The following is a 15,860-nucleotide window of genomic DNA, read 5'->3' on the forward strand; positions in this document are numbered from 1 at the left end:
TATCCACCATATCAAAAGTAATTTGGAGGGCTGGGATTTAGCTCAGTGGTTCTGCCGCCTGCCTTGCTAGCACAAGGACCTGAGTTTGATTCCTGGTACCAAAAAAATCCAAACAACAACAATAACAACAACAACATAATAATGTGGGTTGGGGATTTAGCACAGTGGCATTGTGCCTGCTTTGCAAGTGCAAGGTCCTGCGTTCGATCCCCAGTACGGAAAAAAAAAATAATAATTTGCTACTAAAAACAAAATACTTCACTTTAAGAATATGTACTTAATAATAAATAAGAGCAGATTCAAGTTATCTCTGATGTCATTCTCACTTGCTTACATTCCAATATACTTTCCAAGCAGAGCAGAAGAGATAAGAGGCGTCACAGCACGTACACTGGGGTTGTCTGTGGGAACATGGGGCCCTCAGGAATGTTTTGTGGTGAATTCCTGGGCTAGGAGTTGCTAGTGTTGTAAAAAAAAATTACTTTTAAGAGACTTTTCTATCCTATGACTTCTGTTATTGAGACACTACATATTTAGTTTTCTTCTTTATATACATATGAAGAGCATTAATATTATCACAAAAGCCGTATATTTTTATAAGTGGAATGGAGATGGAAAGGGACAGATTTTATACATAAACTCAGAGTGCTACGATCAGCATCCTCTTCTTTGTCTATACATCCCATCCATATGTGTATATATACATTTGTAGGTAAATAAAACAAATTCAATTATTTTTGAGAAACATTTTGGAAAATAGCTCATTATAGATTTACTATTTTGAAAAAAATGATAAAACACATTATAGTTAAAAAACAAATTTATAGTAAAATGTTTTTGACTCTGATTTGTCCAAGAATTGTTCTGGCAAGATGGTGTAGCTATGAAATATTCAATATCGCTGAATAAAGACTTAGTGGTTGCTAATGTTCTCTTATACTTGGGGCAGTTACAGTTCTCACACCACAGGATAAATTAGAAGATTATTGCTGGGTCCAATTTGCATATTTATATACAAAAGAAAGAAGAGGTAATCATATCTCCTTTCTTTCTCAGGGAGATACTATAAAGACACATAAATAAAATGAACTAGCAGCACTGTCTTCAATTTCAGATTTACATAATTCCTTTTCTCTTTCTTACTCATTTCCCGTCTTCTATAGTACAGTTCACAGAATAATACTGCCTTTGATAATGAAATTGAGTGACCAATATGTGAAATGTTAAAAACTTACATTTTTAATTAGAAATTATTAATAAACTTTTGAGAGGAATAAAACTGGTATGGCTTATATCTAGATGTCCCCCAAAGGCACATACACTCATAGGTGTGGCTTTTGGGAGGTGACTGGATCATGGATGTGATACTGGCTTAGTCCACTGGTGGGTTTACAGCTGGGTGTGATGTTGGGAGGTGAAGCCGGGGGGGAGGAGGTGGGTCACTGTGGGCATGGGCCAGGAGGGTACAGTATATATACAACCCGGCCTGCCTGATGGCCTGCTGCTTCCTGCCTGCCATGCCCCTCTGCCATGTTGCACTGCCTTGAAGCCAGCTGACTATGGACTGAATTCTCTACCAATTGTGAGCCAAAAAATAAATCTTTCCTCCTTTAACTTATGGGTGTTGACTGTATCCCAGCAATGAGATAATAAACATCATATTCAGTTCTACAGCTTAATATAAATTAAGTCTGTTCAAATTCATAGAGGTGGTAGGGAAGGCATAGTAGCTGCATATTATGGAGCTTATTTTCCTCTTGGAGAATACCTAGGTATTGAAGAGGGGAGCCAACTGGAAAGGAGGTGATTAATATTAGAATGGAAAAAGGAGTCTTCTTGAACTCATTTAACAAATGAAGTCATTCTGGGAGGTCCTGCCCTTTAAAAACTCAGTTTATGGAGAGACAGTTACTGAATATCCTCCATGTGCCAGGAAACATGTTTGGTAGTAAGGACACATTATGGTGGTGACCAAGAGTTGAAATGATCCTGCTCTCAGGGAGCATGCAGTCTATTGGGTAGGAAAAACTTCAGAGTTAATTATGTATCTTGGCAAGTGCTATGAAGGGAACTAGAGCACACTATCAAGGGCATACCACAAGGCCTCTTCATCTAGTTTGGAGTCTAGGAAAGGCTTCTCTGAGAAAGTGGTGTCTGAAAAAAGATCTGAAGAATGTATGAATGGAAAAGTATATGTGGAGACCTGTTACTGAGAGGAAGGATGATGCACTGCAGAGGTAAAAGAAGGCCATCAGGTCTACAGCACAAGAAATGGACATGGGAAGGAGCTGAAGAGGTACCCAGCACCATCACATAAGGCCCCAAGACAAGCTCCTACATTTCCATGGCTTCGATTCTCAGCTCCACGCCAAAGACTCCTATGATAACCCCAATTTGTTAACACTATTCCCGAACTTTGACTGATGGTTGAATATCTACACATGGGTATTTTCATGTCACTTGGAACTCAAACTCATTATCTTTTATCTGGACAACTGTAACACTTTCCTATTTGGTTATCCAGATATACCTATCTGCTCTAAACACAGAAACCAGGGTGCACAAGCTCAAACCGGATCCATGAAGATCCATATAGCTACAATAGCTCAAAGCCATGCATTCTGAGACTCTCAGATCTGCATTTGATTAGTACTGTTTCAAGCAGTAAATTTAAAAAAAGCTACCAAACTCTTAAATATCAAGTTTTAGAAATACTGGAAACCATGTAAGTTAAAAATGAAGCATGACAATTATACATTAAAATACATGACAGCATCATTTTGGAAAGTGCTTAATTTATTACATTTATAAGTTCATAATAAAATGAATTCTTAGGAACTTTGAAAATGAAGTAGAAGTAACAATTAGATATAAAATTCTCCAAATTTGGAACCTGAAATATTAAATTCTAGATTTTTCTTAAGACCTCTTTCTCATTATTACTTTCATGCAAAGGAAAAAGGGGGAATTGAAAAATAGATTCGTTGATGAAGGTAGCGAGTTCTTCTTGGCTGGTTTTATTTTTCACTGAAGCTCAAATGTAGGATTATATTTTCTTTACTTACAGGAAGCTGTCACTGTTTTGTTATCCAATGACCCTCAAGACAGAATGGAAAATGCTTATGCAAAGTGACACAAGCCGTAACCATTCTCTGCAGGCATCACCCTGTCAGTACACTTCTCATCCAACAGCTTTCTCAACTCTACAGTTCTGTGAGGGAACTATGAATATTTTTAAATATTTTCCAGATTCATCACGGAGGCTGCTTTTCTTCTCTGTACTGTAATCACACTGAGCTGCAATTAAAATAAACAATCAGTAAGTAGTTACTTTTTCTATGGAAAATCTTTAATACAAAGTAACAAAGCATTACAACCTCATTGTTGAAAATAATCTTATTGGAAGTCTTGGAAGAGGGCTTTTTTCTTTGGTATTCACTTCTAGTTAATCTGAAGACTTTGAAGTGTTGGTATTACATTAGAGAAATGCATATAAAATATGATATTCCATAGCTCAGAGTGATACACTCAGAAATTCCAAACACATTCCACAGATGGATGAAAAACATCTAGATAAATGTTAATTAGAAAAGCATCTAAGGCATAAACTAAATGTGAACAAATACAATGCAAGACTGGTAATTTAAAAAGTAATGATAGATCATAATAAGAAAAGTCTAACAGGAAAATAAACTTTAAATATTAATTGTAATTGCAATATATATACATGGTAAAAAAGATCTGACAGTACAAAGAAATACAGCACAAAAGAAGTTTCCTCTCCTTTACTCTCTTTCTTCCATAGTCTTCTCTTCTGACACAACCACTATTTAAGTAATTTCTAGAAAAAAATATATATATACACCTGTATATGTGTGTGAGAAATAATTCCATAATTCTAGATTAGATCTATTTTATTTCTTTTACCATCTGCAAACTAATCCCCTGTATGGATACCCTATAATTTAAGCTGTTTCCTATGTTGAGTATTTGGATGGTTTTTAATCTTTTAAAATCAGAGACAATGCTGCCATTAGCATTTTTATATGGTTGCTTCCTTGCAAAGACTTCCAGGTGCAAGTATGGGTCAAAGGTTCTGTGCACTTAACATTTCTGAGTGATACTGCCAAGCTGTGCTGCAAGGAGACTGCACCAAACACAAACACACCGCTGGGGTATGGGAGTGCCGGCACAGCGCATTATCGAATTTCATGGTGTGATATGGGAAAATGATATGTGATTAAAATTGAAATTTATATTGTTTTATGGAAGAGGAGCATTTTTTTATATGTTTAAAGCCATCTGTCTTTCCTTTTCTTTAAAAGTCCTCTTTATCCATTTGTGTTGTTAGGCTGTAGCATTTTTATTTATGTTTGGATATTAGTTTTTTGCCATATGTGCTAGAAATATTTTCCTGTTTGTCACTGGCTTGCTGACTTTATTTTTATTTCCTTGTGCTGAGGATCAAACCCAGGACTTTGTGGATGCTCGGCAAGTGCTCTGTCACTGAGCTACATTTCCAGCCCTATGACTTTTCTTGATGTAGAAATTTGAAATTTTATGCGGTTACATTTATTACTTTCTTCATAACCTCTAGGTTTTGTGTTCTTACATAAAAGGCTCCACCATACTAATATTAGAAACTGTCCTGCTGTCAAAAGAACACGGTATAACATTCGGCAGTGTGGAGTAACATGTGAAGAATGGACGAAGGATAGCTAGGCAGAGCTAACGGGAGCGGCACATGCAGGGTGCGGCTGCATCAGCACAAGGAGGGCAGATGTGGGCAGCGCTCCGAGGCTCGTGGCATATTAGAGAACATCAGACCCTGTAATGCCTTTTGTTTCATTAAATGTTGTGCACTTAGTCGGGCACCATTTCTAACAGCAATATCTAGTTGTTAGAAGAAAATGAGAAAATCAGGATTCAGAAAAGGCAAAGATAAAGATGAGAAAAACAACACACGCTTTATAAAGTTTACCACTTGGTGTCATTTAAAGTAGAAAAAAAATTCACTTCAGAGAAAAATTTCCTTTTTGTGCATGGGGAGTATACTAAATAATTATCTTCCATTTTCAAATAAAAGCACAATGGAAGGAGAAATGAATAAGAAAAAATATGTTCCAGAAAAAATTTGTGAAGTAGTTACTGACAAAACATTTAAAATAGGCTCTTAAAAGAATGGCAGAAACTTTGCCATTGGAGAGTTTAAATAACAGAAAATCACCACTGAGGATTTAGCTCTATCAAGAGAAAAATTAAATTAGAAGTCACTGGATTACATAAATAAGGTGCCATAGTTTACTCTTTTTACTATATTAACTCCAGGCAATTGGTGTTAAGTAGGCATTTTCTTTATTTTATCCCTTAAAAAAAGATAAATGGGTTAGTTTGGACATGGTGGTGTGCACCTGAATTCCCAGCTACATAGGAGGCTGAGGCAGGAAGACTTCTTGAGCCCAGGAGTTCCAGATCAGCCCAAGAACACAGTGAAACCATGTCAGAAAGTAAATGTGAATTGTACGGATCATGATAGAGAAATTTAAGTTCTCAAATATCCATCTAAGTGTATGTTTACCACTATATTAAAGGATTTACATGTATTAGTTCTTTTTATCCTTTACTAACTACATGAGGGAAGTGTTAGCTTACATCAAACATGAGGAAACTGAGGCTTAGAGAAGTTGAAATTGCTCAAAGTCACATGGCTACTTAGTGCCACTAGGCCATGCCAACAATAGCTAAGAAAAATACTCCTTTTCATGCACACAGTACATTTATAACCAACTGGCAATTAATACTATGGTAACTTAGTTTGCTTTTTTTCCCTACTGTTCCACTCATCCCTCCATTTCACTTGTCTGTTTATAGCTTATATTTTTAACCACTGAACTGGTCTCATTTTTTCCTAATAGGCAGAACTACTGCCCCTACTTTCGAACAAATGGCCCATTTCATTTATATGATGTGTACTATGAGAAATTATTCTTCAGTATTTCATTGATACTTTAAATTTCTATTTTTCATTGGACAACTTTTATGTTGTATTTGAGATTCAGTTGGTCTCAAAAAATGTGCATTAATGTAAGTGAAATAATTTCTCCATTTAAAGCTAAAATAACAAAGGTAGTGAAATTGAAATATATTCATAGTAATGCTATGTGCTTTCTAATTTGCCAGTAAATATCTGCTTAGTTTTAAATAGAACCAATGTGCTGTTGTATAACAGAACTTTTTATAATAATAAAATAAATGTTCTATGTCTATACTGTCCAATATGCCTGCTATGACTACATATTGCTACTGCTCATTTAAGATCTGGCTAGAGTGACTAGGGATCTCAATTGTTTATTTTATTAAGTTTTAATTAATTTGAATGTAAATAACTATGGTCAACAGCAATGATGTTGGACAATGTAGGCAGGAAGTAGGCATCGAGTGGAGGATACTGATGTTGATTTTTGTTTCTAAAGTTTTTTAATCACAAGTATTACAGGAACTAATTTTAAATAGGGTAATCAAGCAAAAATAAAAGCACTAGTTCTGTGGCAATTTCTGAGGACCTCTGCTTATCTTTGATGCACTCAGGCTATGTATTATCTCAGGATAATGAGGATGTGCCTCACCTGATGGGAAGCTGAAGCAGCTCTCTCTTCTGCCTGACTGAGACGCCTTTGAAGTCTGTTGGCTTTTTCTTGATGCTCTAGAATTAACTTTTCATTCTATTAAAGAGAAATATAAAACAAACAAGTCAGAAATCTGTATGTGAAGTGGAGATGTTTTGTGGAATAATCAATAAACACGTGGACACCATTTTACTATTTATAAAATTAAAACATAATATTTCCAAATGTACATTTTTCAAGTTATAAGGTTCAAAGTACAAAGTTCGTTTTGTATTCTTTCTAAATTGCCCTGCTTACCCCCCATATTTCAAATAAAAGTGCACTGGGCTGGATGTGTGGCTCACTGGTACAGCACTTGCCTAGAATGTGCAAGGTCATGGGTTCCATCCCTTGCACTGTAGAAAACACAAAACAAGCAAAGAAGATGAATTAACAAATCCAAAAGCAAAATGAATCAGAAGAGCAAGACTTTCAATTTTTAATTTGTTAGCGCTGAGATGCTAGATCACTGCTTTAGAATCACCGGGAAAATTGTAAAAACATAGACCATTGGGCCTTACAGCAATAGCTTAAGTAGTAGGGTTGATGAACCCTACTTGTTTCTTCAAGATATGTGCATATTGCAGACGCTACTAGGATCAACCGAATTATTAGGCATTGCTATGGGTTTATGGGTTGAATTGTGTCTCCAAATGATGCCAAAGTTGTCACTTCAGTACCTATGTGACTTTTTTTTTTTTTTTTTTGAGACAGGGTCTCACTATGTAGTTCAGGCTGGCCTGGAACTTTCTATGTAGCTCAGGCTGGTTTCAAACTCAATCAAGGTGATCCTGCTGCCTCAGGCTCCCTAGTGCTGGGATTAAAAGTGTGTGCTACCATCACTGGCAGAATGTGACCTTATTTGAGAGTCTCTGCAGATGATTAAATTAAGATATGGCCATTATAATGAGCCACAACCCATATGACATCCATTCATTAGAATGGGAAATTTGGACATAAAGACAGATATGGATGATGGGAAGACATAAGATATCACCTAAAGCCAAAGAATGCCTGAGGCAGAAGCCAGGGGAGGGGCAGGGAACGAATTCTCCCTCAGAGTCCCCAGAAGGAGCCAATACTGCTGACAGTTTGATTTTGGACTTCTACCTTCCAGAACTATGCAACAATCATTTCTTGTTTTTTATGGAATCCGGATTGGAATACTTTGTTATGGCAGAAACTGTAGAGACATCACGAACACAAAATTGTCACTATATACAGCAATACAGACAAGTTCAATTTTAAAAATGTATTCTCTCTCCATACTTACCTGCCTGGTCAGAGTGCACTTGCAAAAAATAATTTTGTACAACTAGAATTGTTATGTAATTTTTCTGGTATTTATCTGAATCAAGGGAATAATATAAGCCCAATAAGGAATGGCTAGAAAATGCCAAATATGTACAAGAGGTTAGAGTGAATGTCATGTCTAGTAACATAAAATGACATATACTATCTTGTTAAAACAGTTTATTATCTATCTTACCATGCCCAAAAGAAAAATTAAATTAGGGGAACTATATTGGTTGTAGCAATTTGTCATATGTTTAAATAAGTAGTCTTAAATTTTTTTTGGTACCGGGGATCGAATTTGGGATCTTGCGCTTGTGAGGCAGGTGGTGGAACCACTCAGCTAAATCCCCAGCCCAGTAGTCTTAAATTTTAAGAGGCATATTACACATTGGAGAAAACTTGGGGAAAATCCCATCATATGTGATGATAATTTTCATCTTTATAATTGGACTGTATATAATGTGCATTTTTTTCTATACTGCTATCATAATGGTTAAGAAACAGATCTGATTGGGCAAATCATAATTTAAACAAGGTTTTTTTTCCCCCAATTGATCTTTTTGGTTTCTTTTGAGGCTCCAATATTATCAATATTACTACACTGACACTCTTCCTTTTTTCTTAGAACAGATATTTGGAAATGGGAGACACATTAAGACTATTTTAACAGCTATTCCTTAATTGCCTTCTAAGTGGATCATATCAAGTTATAATGTCATGAGGCTTAAAAGAAAAGAGTTTACTGTGGCCTCTAAGGTATAATGGACCATATGGCCTACTAATGAACATTTGAAGTTAGAAGAGCAAATGAGTTCTAGAAGGCCTCAAATACAATCTAGAGATTGTTTAGTTTTTAAGGCATCAACAACAACAAAAAAATGATAGACCTCCCCGACCGCCAAGGAACATATACGCCCCCAGAGCTGAGGAGGTAAGCCGTGTGGGTGCCAGCAGAACCCCATCTCGCCCCATTGAAATGAGAAGACATGTAAACAAGCCTCAAAACCAGACTTCCAGATCACCTGAGGTAACCCCAAAGGGCAACAAGATGCAAGAATCTGATACTCAACCACCTGCACTCGCTGAACTGGCAACAAAAGAGGATCTGGAAAAAATGAAATCAGAAATAATTTCTCAGATAATAGCAGAGATTGGGCCCATAGTGCAAGACATGATTAATAAATCTAGAGTGGTCACAGATAAAAAAATAGAGGAGCTGAGGGACATGATGGAATCCCAAGATAGGAAATAAATGGAATCCATAAAACAGATGCAAAAAGATTTCCAGGAGATTAAACACTCCACTGAATGTATACGCAGCAGAATGAACCAATGTGAAGACAGAATTTCAGATAGAGAAGATAAGATTGCAATTACTGACCAGGAAAAGAAAAATTTCTTTAAAATAGTAAAGGACCATGAGAAATCAATCCAGCAGCTGCTAGACTATGCAAAGAATAACATCAGACTGATTGGAGTCAATGAAGAAACAGGAGAGTGCAGATGACATAAAAAAGTGTTCACAGAAGTAATGGCAGAAAACTTCCCAAGCACAGGAAAAGAACTTGAAATACAAATAAGTGAGGTATATAAGACTACAACTAGTCTTAATAAAAAAAAAAATCTACACATAGGCATATAACTGCTAAGATTCCAGAAACCTAACAGAAGAACAAAGTCCTACAAGCAGTTAGACAAAAAACAAAAACAAAAACAAAAACAAATCACATACAAAGGAAAGCCCATCAGAATCAAAGCAGACTTCTGAACACAAACCATCAAGGCAAAAAGAGCTTGGAGTGATGTAGTCCAAACCCTAAAGGAAAACAGCCTCCAACCCAGATTTATGTACCCTGGAAAACTATCTTTCAAAACTGATGGAGAAATAAGATACTTTCATGACAATGAGCACCTTAGGAACTTCATGAATACCAAACCAGCACTCTAAAAATTTTAGACAATATCCTAGGAAAAGACAACAAGGATCAAAACTCCAGCAGAATGAATCCATTGGGCATGACAAGAAATTAAATGCAAGGGGGACAATCCAACAGAAAGAAAAAGTCATGACAATGATAAATCAACATGTATCAGTTATAACCATCAATGTTAATGGTCTCAATTTATCAATCAAAAGAAATAGACTGGAAGAATGAGTCAAGAAGCAAGATCCAACAATATTCTGCATACAAGAAACAAACACACTTCAAAAAGAAACTCATAGACTGAAAGTTAAAGGGTGGAAAACAATACTCCATGCAACAGGATCCCCCCAAAAAGCAGGAGTAGCTATCTTCTTTGCAGATCAAGTGGATTTCACACCAATACTCATTAAGAGAGATAAAGAAGGACACTACATCCTTGTGAAGGGAACAATCTAACAGGAAGAGATGACAATCATAAATATATATGCATCAAACACTAGTGTGCCAAAATATATAAAACAAATACTAATGAACATGAAAAATCAAATAAGTACTAATACAATAGTAGTGGGGGACTTCAATACCCCACTGTCACAAATAGACATATCAACTAGACAAAAATAAGCAATGAAATACTAGAACTCATTCAAACTGTTGAACAAATGAACTTAACAGATGTTCACAGAGAGTTCCACCCCACAAAATCAGAATACATAATCTTTTCAGCTGCATGCTGGTCATTCTCCAAAATAGACCACATACTAGTTCATAGAACATGTTTAAGTAAGTGCAAAGGAATTGAAGTTATCTCCTGTATATTATCAGACCATAGTGCGATAAAATTGGAGATCAATAGCAAAAGAAACTGCAAGAATTTCATAAACACATGGAAATTGAGCAACACATTTCTGAATAAGCAATGGGTCACAGAGGAAACTAAAGAAGAAATCAGACAGTTCCTTCCATTAAATGACAATGACTATACAATATATTGGAATTGATGGGACACAATGAAAGCAGTCTTACTGGGAAAATTCATAGCAATGAATACTCATATTAGGAAAACAGAGAGAGTCCAATGAAACAACCTGATGCTGAACCTCAAGCTTCTAGAAAAAGAAGAGCAGGACAAACCCAAAGCTCATACAAGGGAGGAAATTATAAATATCAGAGCAGAAATCAATGCAATGGAGACTCAATGAAGCCAAGAGTTGGTTCTTTGAAAGAATAAACAAAATTGACAAACCCTTAGCCAACCTTATCAGAAAAAGGAAAGAAAAGGCCCCCCAAATTCATGCAATTAGGAATGAAAAGGATGAAATTACAACAGGCCCAGCAGAAATCCAGAGGATCATCAATACCTATTTTGAGAACCTACATGCCAATAAGATGGAAAACTCAGAAGAAATGGACAGATTCCTAGATACATATGAATTACCAAAGTTGAACGAAGAAGACCTAAAGCTTCTAAACAACCCAATATCAACCAATGAAATTGAAAATGTAATTAAAAAGTTATCAACTTTTAAAAAAAACTCGGGTCCTGATGACTTCACTGCTGAATTCTACAATATATTTAGAGAGGAACTATTGCCATTACTGTTTAAACTCTTCAATGAAATTGAAGGGGAAGCAGTATTCCTTAATACATTCCTGGAAGCAAGGATCATCTTGATCCCCAAAGCAGAGAAAGACCCAAAGGAAAAAGAGAACTATAGGCCAATTTCACTAATGAACACAGATGTAAAAATCCTTAATAAGATACTGGCAAATAGAATGCAGAAGATCATCAAGAAGATCATACACCCTGACCAAGTGGGAGTCATCCCAGGGATGCAGGGATGGTTCAACATACACAATTCAATCAATGCAATACACTATATCAATAGAGCCAAAGACAAAAACCATATGATCATCTCAACAGATGCAGAAAAAGCGTTTGACAAAATCCAACTTGATTTTATGATAAAAACCCTACAAAAAATTGGAATAGATGGTCTCTACCTCAATCTGATAAAAGCCATCTATGAAAAACCAACAGCCAATATCATACTAAATGGCCCAAAACTGAAATCCTTCACACTAAAATCAGGAACAAGACAAAGATGTCCACTATCACTATTCCTGTTCAATACAGTCTTGGAAACATTAGCCACAGCAAGTAGACAAGAGAAAGAAATAAAAGGAATAAAGATAGGAAAGGAAGAAGTCAAATTGTCATTATTTGCAGATGACATGACACTCCATATAGAAGACCCCAAGAACTCCACCAAAAGACTTCTAGACTTAATAACCAAATTCAGTAAAGTAGCTGGATACAAGGTCAACACACAAAAATCAATATCTTTCCTCTACACGAACAACAGACTCACTGACAGAGAAATAGGGCAAACAATTCCTTTCACAATAGCACCCAAAAAACTGAAATACCTAGAAATCAATCTAACAAAACAAATCAAAGACCTCTTCTCTGAAAACTATAGCACTCTAAAAAGAGAGATTGAAGATGATATCAGAAAGTGGAAAGACATCCCTTGCTCCTGGGTAGGAAGAATCAACATAGTGAAAATGACCATACTTCCAAAACTGCTTTATAGATTCAATGCAATCCCAGTTGAAATTCCAGTGGCATACTTCACAGACTTTGAGAAAACAATTCAAAAATTCATTTGGAACAAGAAGAGACACAGAATAGCAAAAGCAATTCTAGGCAACAGAGACATGGCAGTGAGTGTCACAATCCCCAACTTAAAACTATACTACAATGCTACAGTGATAAAAACAGCATGGTACTGGCAAAGAAACAGACCTGAGGACCAGTGGAGCAGATTAGAAGATGCAGAAACAACACCAGACACACTCAGCCACCTCATCTTTGATAAAGGAGCCAAACACCCTCACTGGAGGAAAGATAGCCTCTTTAATAAATGGTGCCAAAGATTAAAACTAGACCTATATCTCTCACCATGCACTAAACTAAAATCAAAATGGATTAAAGATATAAACATTAAAATTAATGCTGAATCAGCTGGAACAGAGGTTAGTTAGAACTCTTGAAGCCATTGATGTAGGAAAAGATTTTATGAACAAAACCTCAGCTGCATGTGAACTAGCACAAACAATCAACAAGCGAGATCTCTTCTTATTAAAAAGCTTCTGCACAGCAAGAGAAACCACCAACAGTGTGAAGAGACAAATGAAAATGTGGAAAAAAATTTTCACCAGTGGTCCCTCAGACAAAGGTCTACTATCTAGAATCTATAAAGAACTTAAAAAATCAGACCTCCCAAATTTAAAGACCCAATGCAAAAATGGCCATCTGAAATGAACAGACATTTCTCAGACTAAGAAGTAGAAATAGCAAACAAACATATGAAAAAATATTCAACCTCACTGGTCATTAGAGAGATACAAATGAAAACAATGCTGAGATTCTACCTCACTCCTGAAAGAATGGCTGCTATCATGAAATCAACCAATAACAAATGCTGGCAGGGGTGTGGGGAAAGAGGAACCCTGCTCTACTGCTGGTGGGAGTGTCGACTGGTGTAACCACTGTGGAAATCAGTATGGAGATACTGGAAGTCCCATTTGACCCCACTATTCCACTGCTGGGGATCTTCCCCAAAGAATTAAAAGAATCATACCACAGTGATATATGTGCACCCACGTTCATAGCAGCACAATTTGTAATAGCTAAAATTTGGAAGCAGCCCAATTGCCCATCAACTTGAGACTGGATAAAGAAAATGTGTTTTTTTTTTTTTACAAAATGGAGTACTACTAAGCCATAAAAATGACAAATTTGAGACATTTATAGCTAAATGGATGCACACTGCAGCGATACTCTTAAGTGAAATAAATAGGACACATGTGTAAATACCAAATAGTTTCTCTAGTGTGAGAAACTGAGAGTGTAAATAAGGACTAAAAGGTATAACAGATAATGTGAGATAGGAAGAAAAGGGGCAAAGGTGAAGGGGAAGTGGGAGTGGTAGGGGAAAGGAAAGAAAGGAATGGAATTAATATGAGAAAATGAAAAAATGGAAACAAAGTCTTTGTAAATAGGAGGGATGGAGGGGTTGATGGGAGAGCAGGGGAATGGGGAAAAAATTAGATGCAAGAGAGATTATGTAAAGGTGGAAATTTCCAGTGATGAATGTCATTATACTGTACACCTAAAAATGTACCAATAAAATAAAAACAATGATAAACTGGCTATAGTTAGTTGTAAGGCATCAATCTGAATATATTTTAATATAGTCCAGTAGCAAAAGTATTTTCTATGTGTCTTTCTTGATCAATTAAAACAAAGTAAGAGGAATGGGTTAAATAGGATAATCGTAGAAACTCATAGGAAAAAAGATCCTAATGATTCTCAAAATATTATACAAGCTACACTAGTATATATTAGTAGAATTCAAATAAGATCACTACCCTTTTTTAATGTACAGATCATCAACCACTGGCTTTCAAAGCTTTTATACATATTATATTATGTGTGGACTTTTGGGGTTATGGACAATTTCTATGTGGTTACTTCCAAGTGGAGGATTAATTTGGACTTGTTGCAGATAAAATTCTCTAATGTATCACGCTGCAGCCGGAAGTACTTCCCCGGGGAATCATGACCTTACCTCGGCTGCCTTTTCATTTGCTATTTCTAGCTGAGAGAGTAGCTCCTGGGTATGACGTTTTTGTCGACTCAGCTCACTCCTATTAATTGAGAGAAAGAGAGATTAATATTATTGTTCAAAATCTAAAATCTTTATCAGTGATATACATGTCCATTAGTGATATACATGTTTATTAGTGATATACAGGTTCAATGTTTATTAGTGATATTTTTTGAACAAAAATATCTTGATGTGCAACATAAAATCACTTAACAGCTGGCATCTTAAAAACATTTCTTTATAAAATGTACATATATTCTAGAAGCTACCTGCAAAACAATGTATATATATACTTAGTACTGTTGTACTCTACATTTAAAAATAGTTAAGATGACAAATTTTAAGTGACGTGTGTTTTGTTTAAGTTAAAAAATTATCACAATTAAAAAAATCATAACTTATCACATGATAAGTTTTGCTATAAATATTACCACTTATTTATTTAAGAAGTTTTCTTTATTAGTACATGTGTGCAGTATATAATGATTACATTCATTGTGAGTTTTTACCACAATTTTATTTTATTTTACTTTTTTGGTACCAGGGATCAAACTCGGGTCCTTGTGCTTGCGAGGCAAGCGGCGGAACCACTGAGCTAAATCCCCAGCCCAGAAGTCAGAAGTGGTTACCACAATTTTAAAAAAGCAAAATAAAAATATTTTAAAACTGCAAAAGTGCCTTCAATTTTATTATCTTGTGATACTACTATATTAAATAGATATAGTATTATTATAACATTTCATAAGGTCCTAGCTGGGTAAAGCAGCATACATCTATAATCCCAGCACTCTGGGAGGCTGAGGCAGGAGGATTGCTAAATTTGAACCCAGCCTGGAAAACTTAGCAACTTTGTGAGACCCTATCTCAAAATAAAAAAATTAACAAAAGAAGTGGGGATGTGGCTCAGAGCAAAGGTCTTGGGTTTAATCTTTAGTACTGGAAAAAAACCCCCCTATAACCTCCTATGTTCTTTGCTACAGTATGCTTTTTTTCTTTTCTTTTTTTTTTTTTTGGCAGCGGGTATCAAACTCGGGACCTTGCACTTGCCAGGCAGGCACTGCACCGCTGAGCTACATCCTCCACCCTACATTATGCATTTTTAAGATTCATATAAGATGCTTCATAGGGGAGTTCAACTCTTGGAAATTTAAGGTAACATTACTCCAACATCACTTTGGTGTAGTATATTCAGGACCAGTATTTATGATTTGGTGATATATGTACTGTATTTTTACTCATTCATATCTTGTGTGCTTCATTAGCTGAAATTATGTGATATACAGAACTGTCATGGTCTT

At 35.9% G+C, this 15,860-nt stretch overlaps 1 protein-coding gene across 4 annotated transcripts in view; it reads right to left on the minus strand.

Annotated features, from left to right (window-relative positions):
* Positions 1-2,769: 2,769 nt before the first annotated feature.
* The window catches only part of Sclt1 (sodium channel and clathrin linker 1), a 181,687-nt gene continuing 168,596 nt past the window's right edge, over positions 2,770-15,860 (minus strand). For 2 of the 4 annotated variants that reach the window (XM_087193285.1, XM_087193283.1), the window contains exons 18-20: positions 14,524-14,602; positions 6,627-6,722; positions 2,773-3,297 (exon numbers count right to left, since the gene is read on the minus strand). In XM_087193285.1, coding sequence (XP_087049411.1) covers positions 3,235-3,297; positions 6,627-6,722; positions 14,524-14,602 — 238 coding nt within the window. In that variant the 3' untranslated portion in view covers positions 2,773-3,234. Of the gene's footprint in view, positions 3,298-6,626; positions 6,723-14,523; positions 14,603-15,860 lie in introns of all 4 variants that reach the window. The other 2 variants (XM_087193286.1, XM_087193284.1) reach the window with 2 other exon arrangements.

The sequence above is a fragment of the Heterocephalus glaber genome, unplaced genomic scaffold (assembly GCF_053883595.1).
Source record: "Heterocephalus glaber isolate CG9 unplaced genomic scaffold, H.glaber_assembly_v1.0 deba00001586, whole genome shotgun sequence".
Lineage (NCBI taxonomy): Eukaryota > Metazoa > Chordata > Mammalia > Rodentia > Bathyergidae > Heterocephalus > Heterocephalus glaber.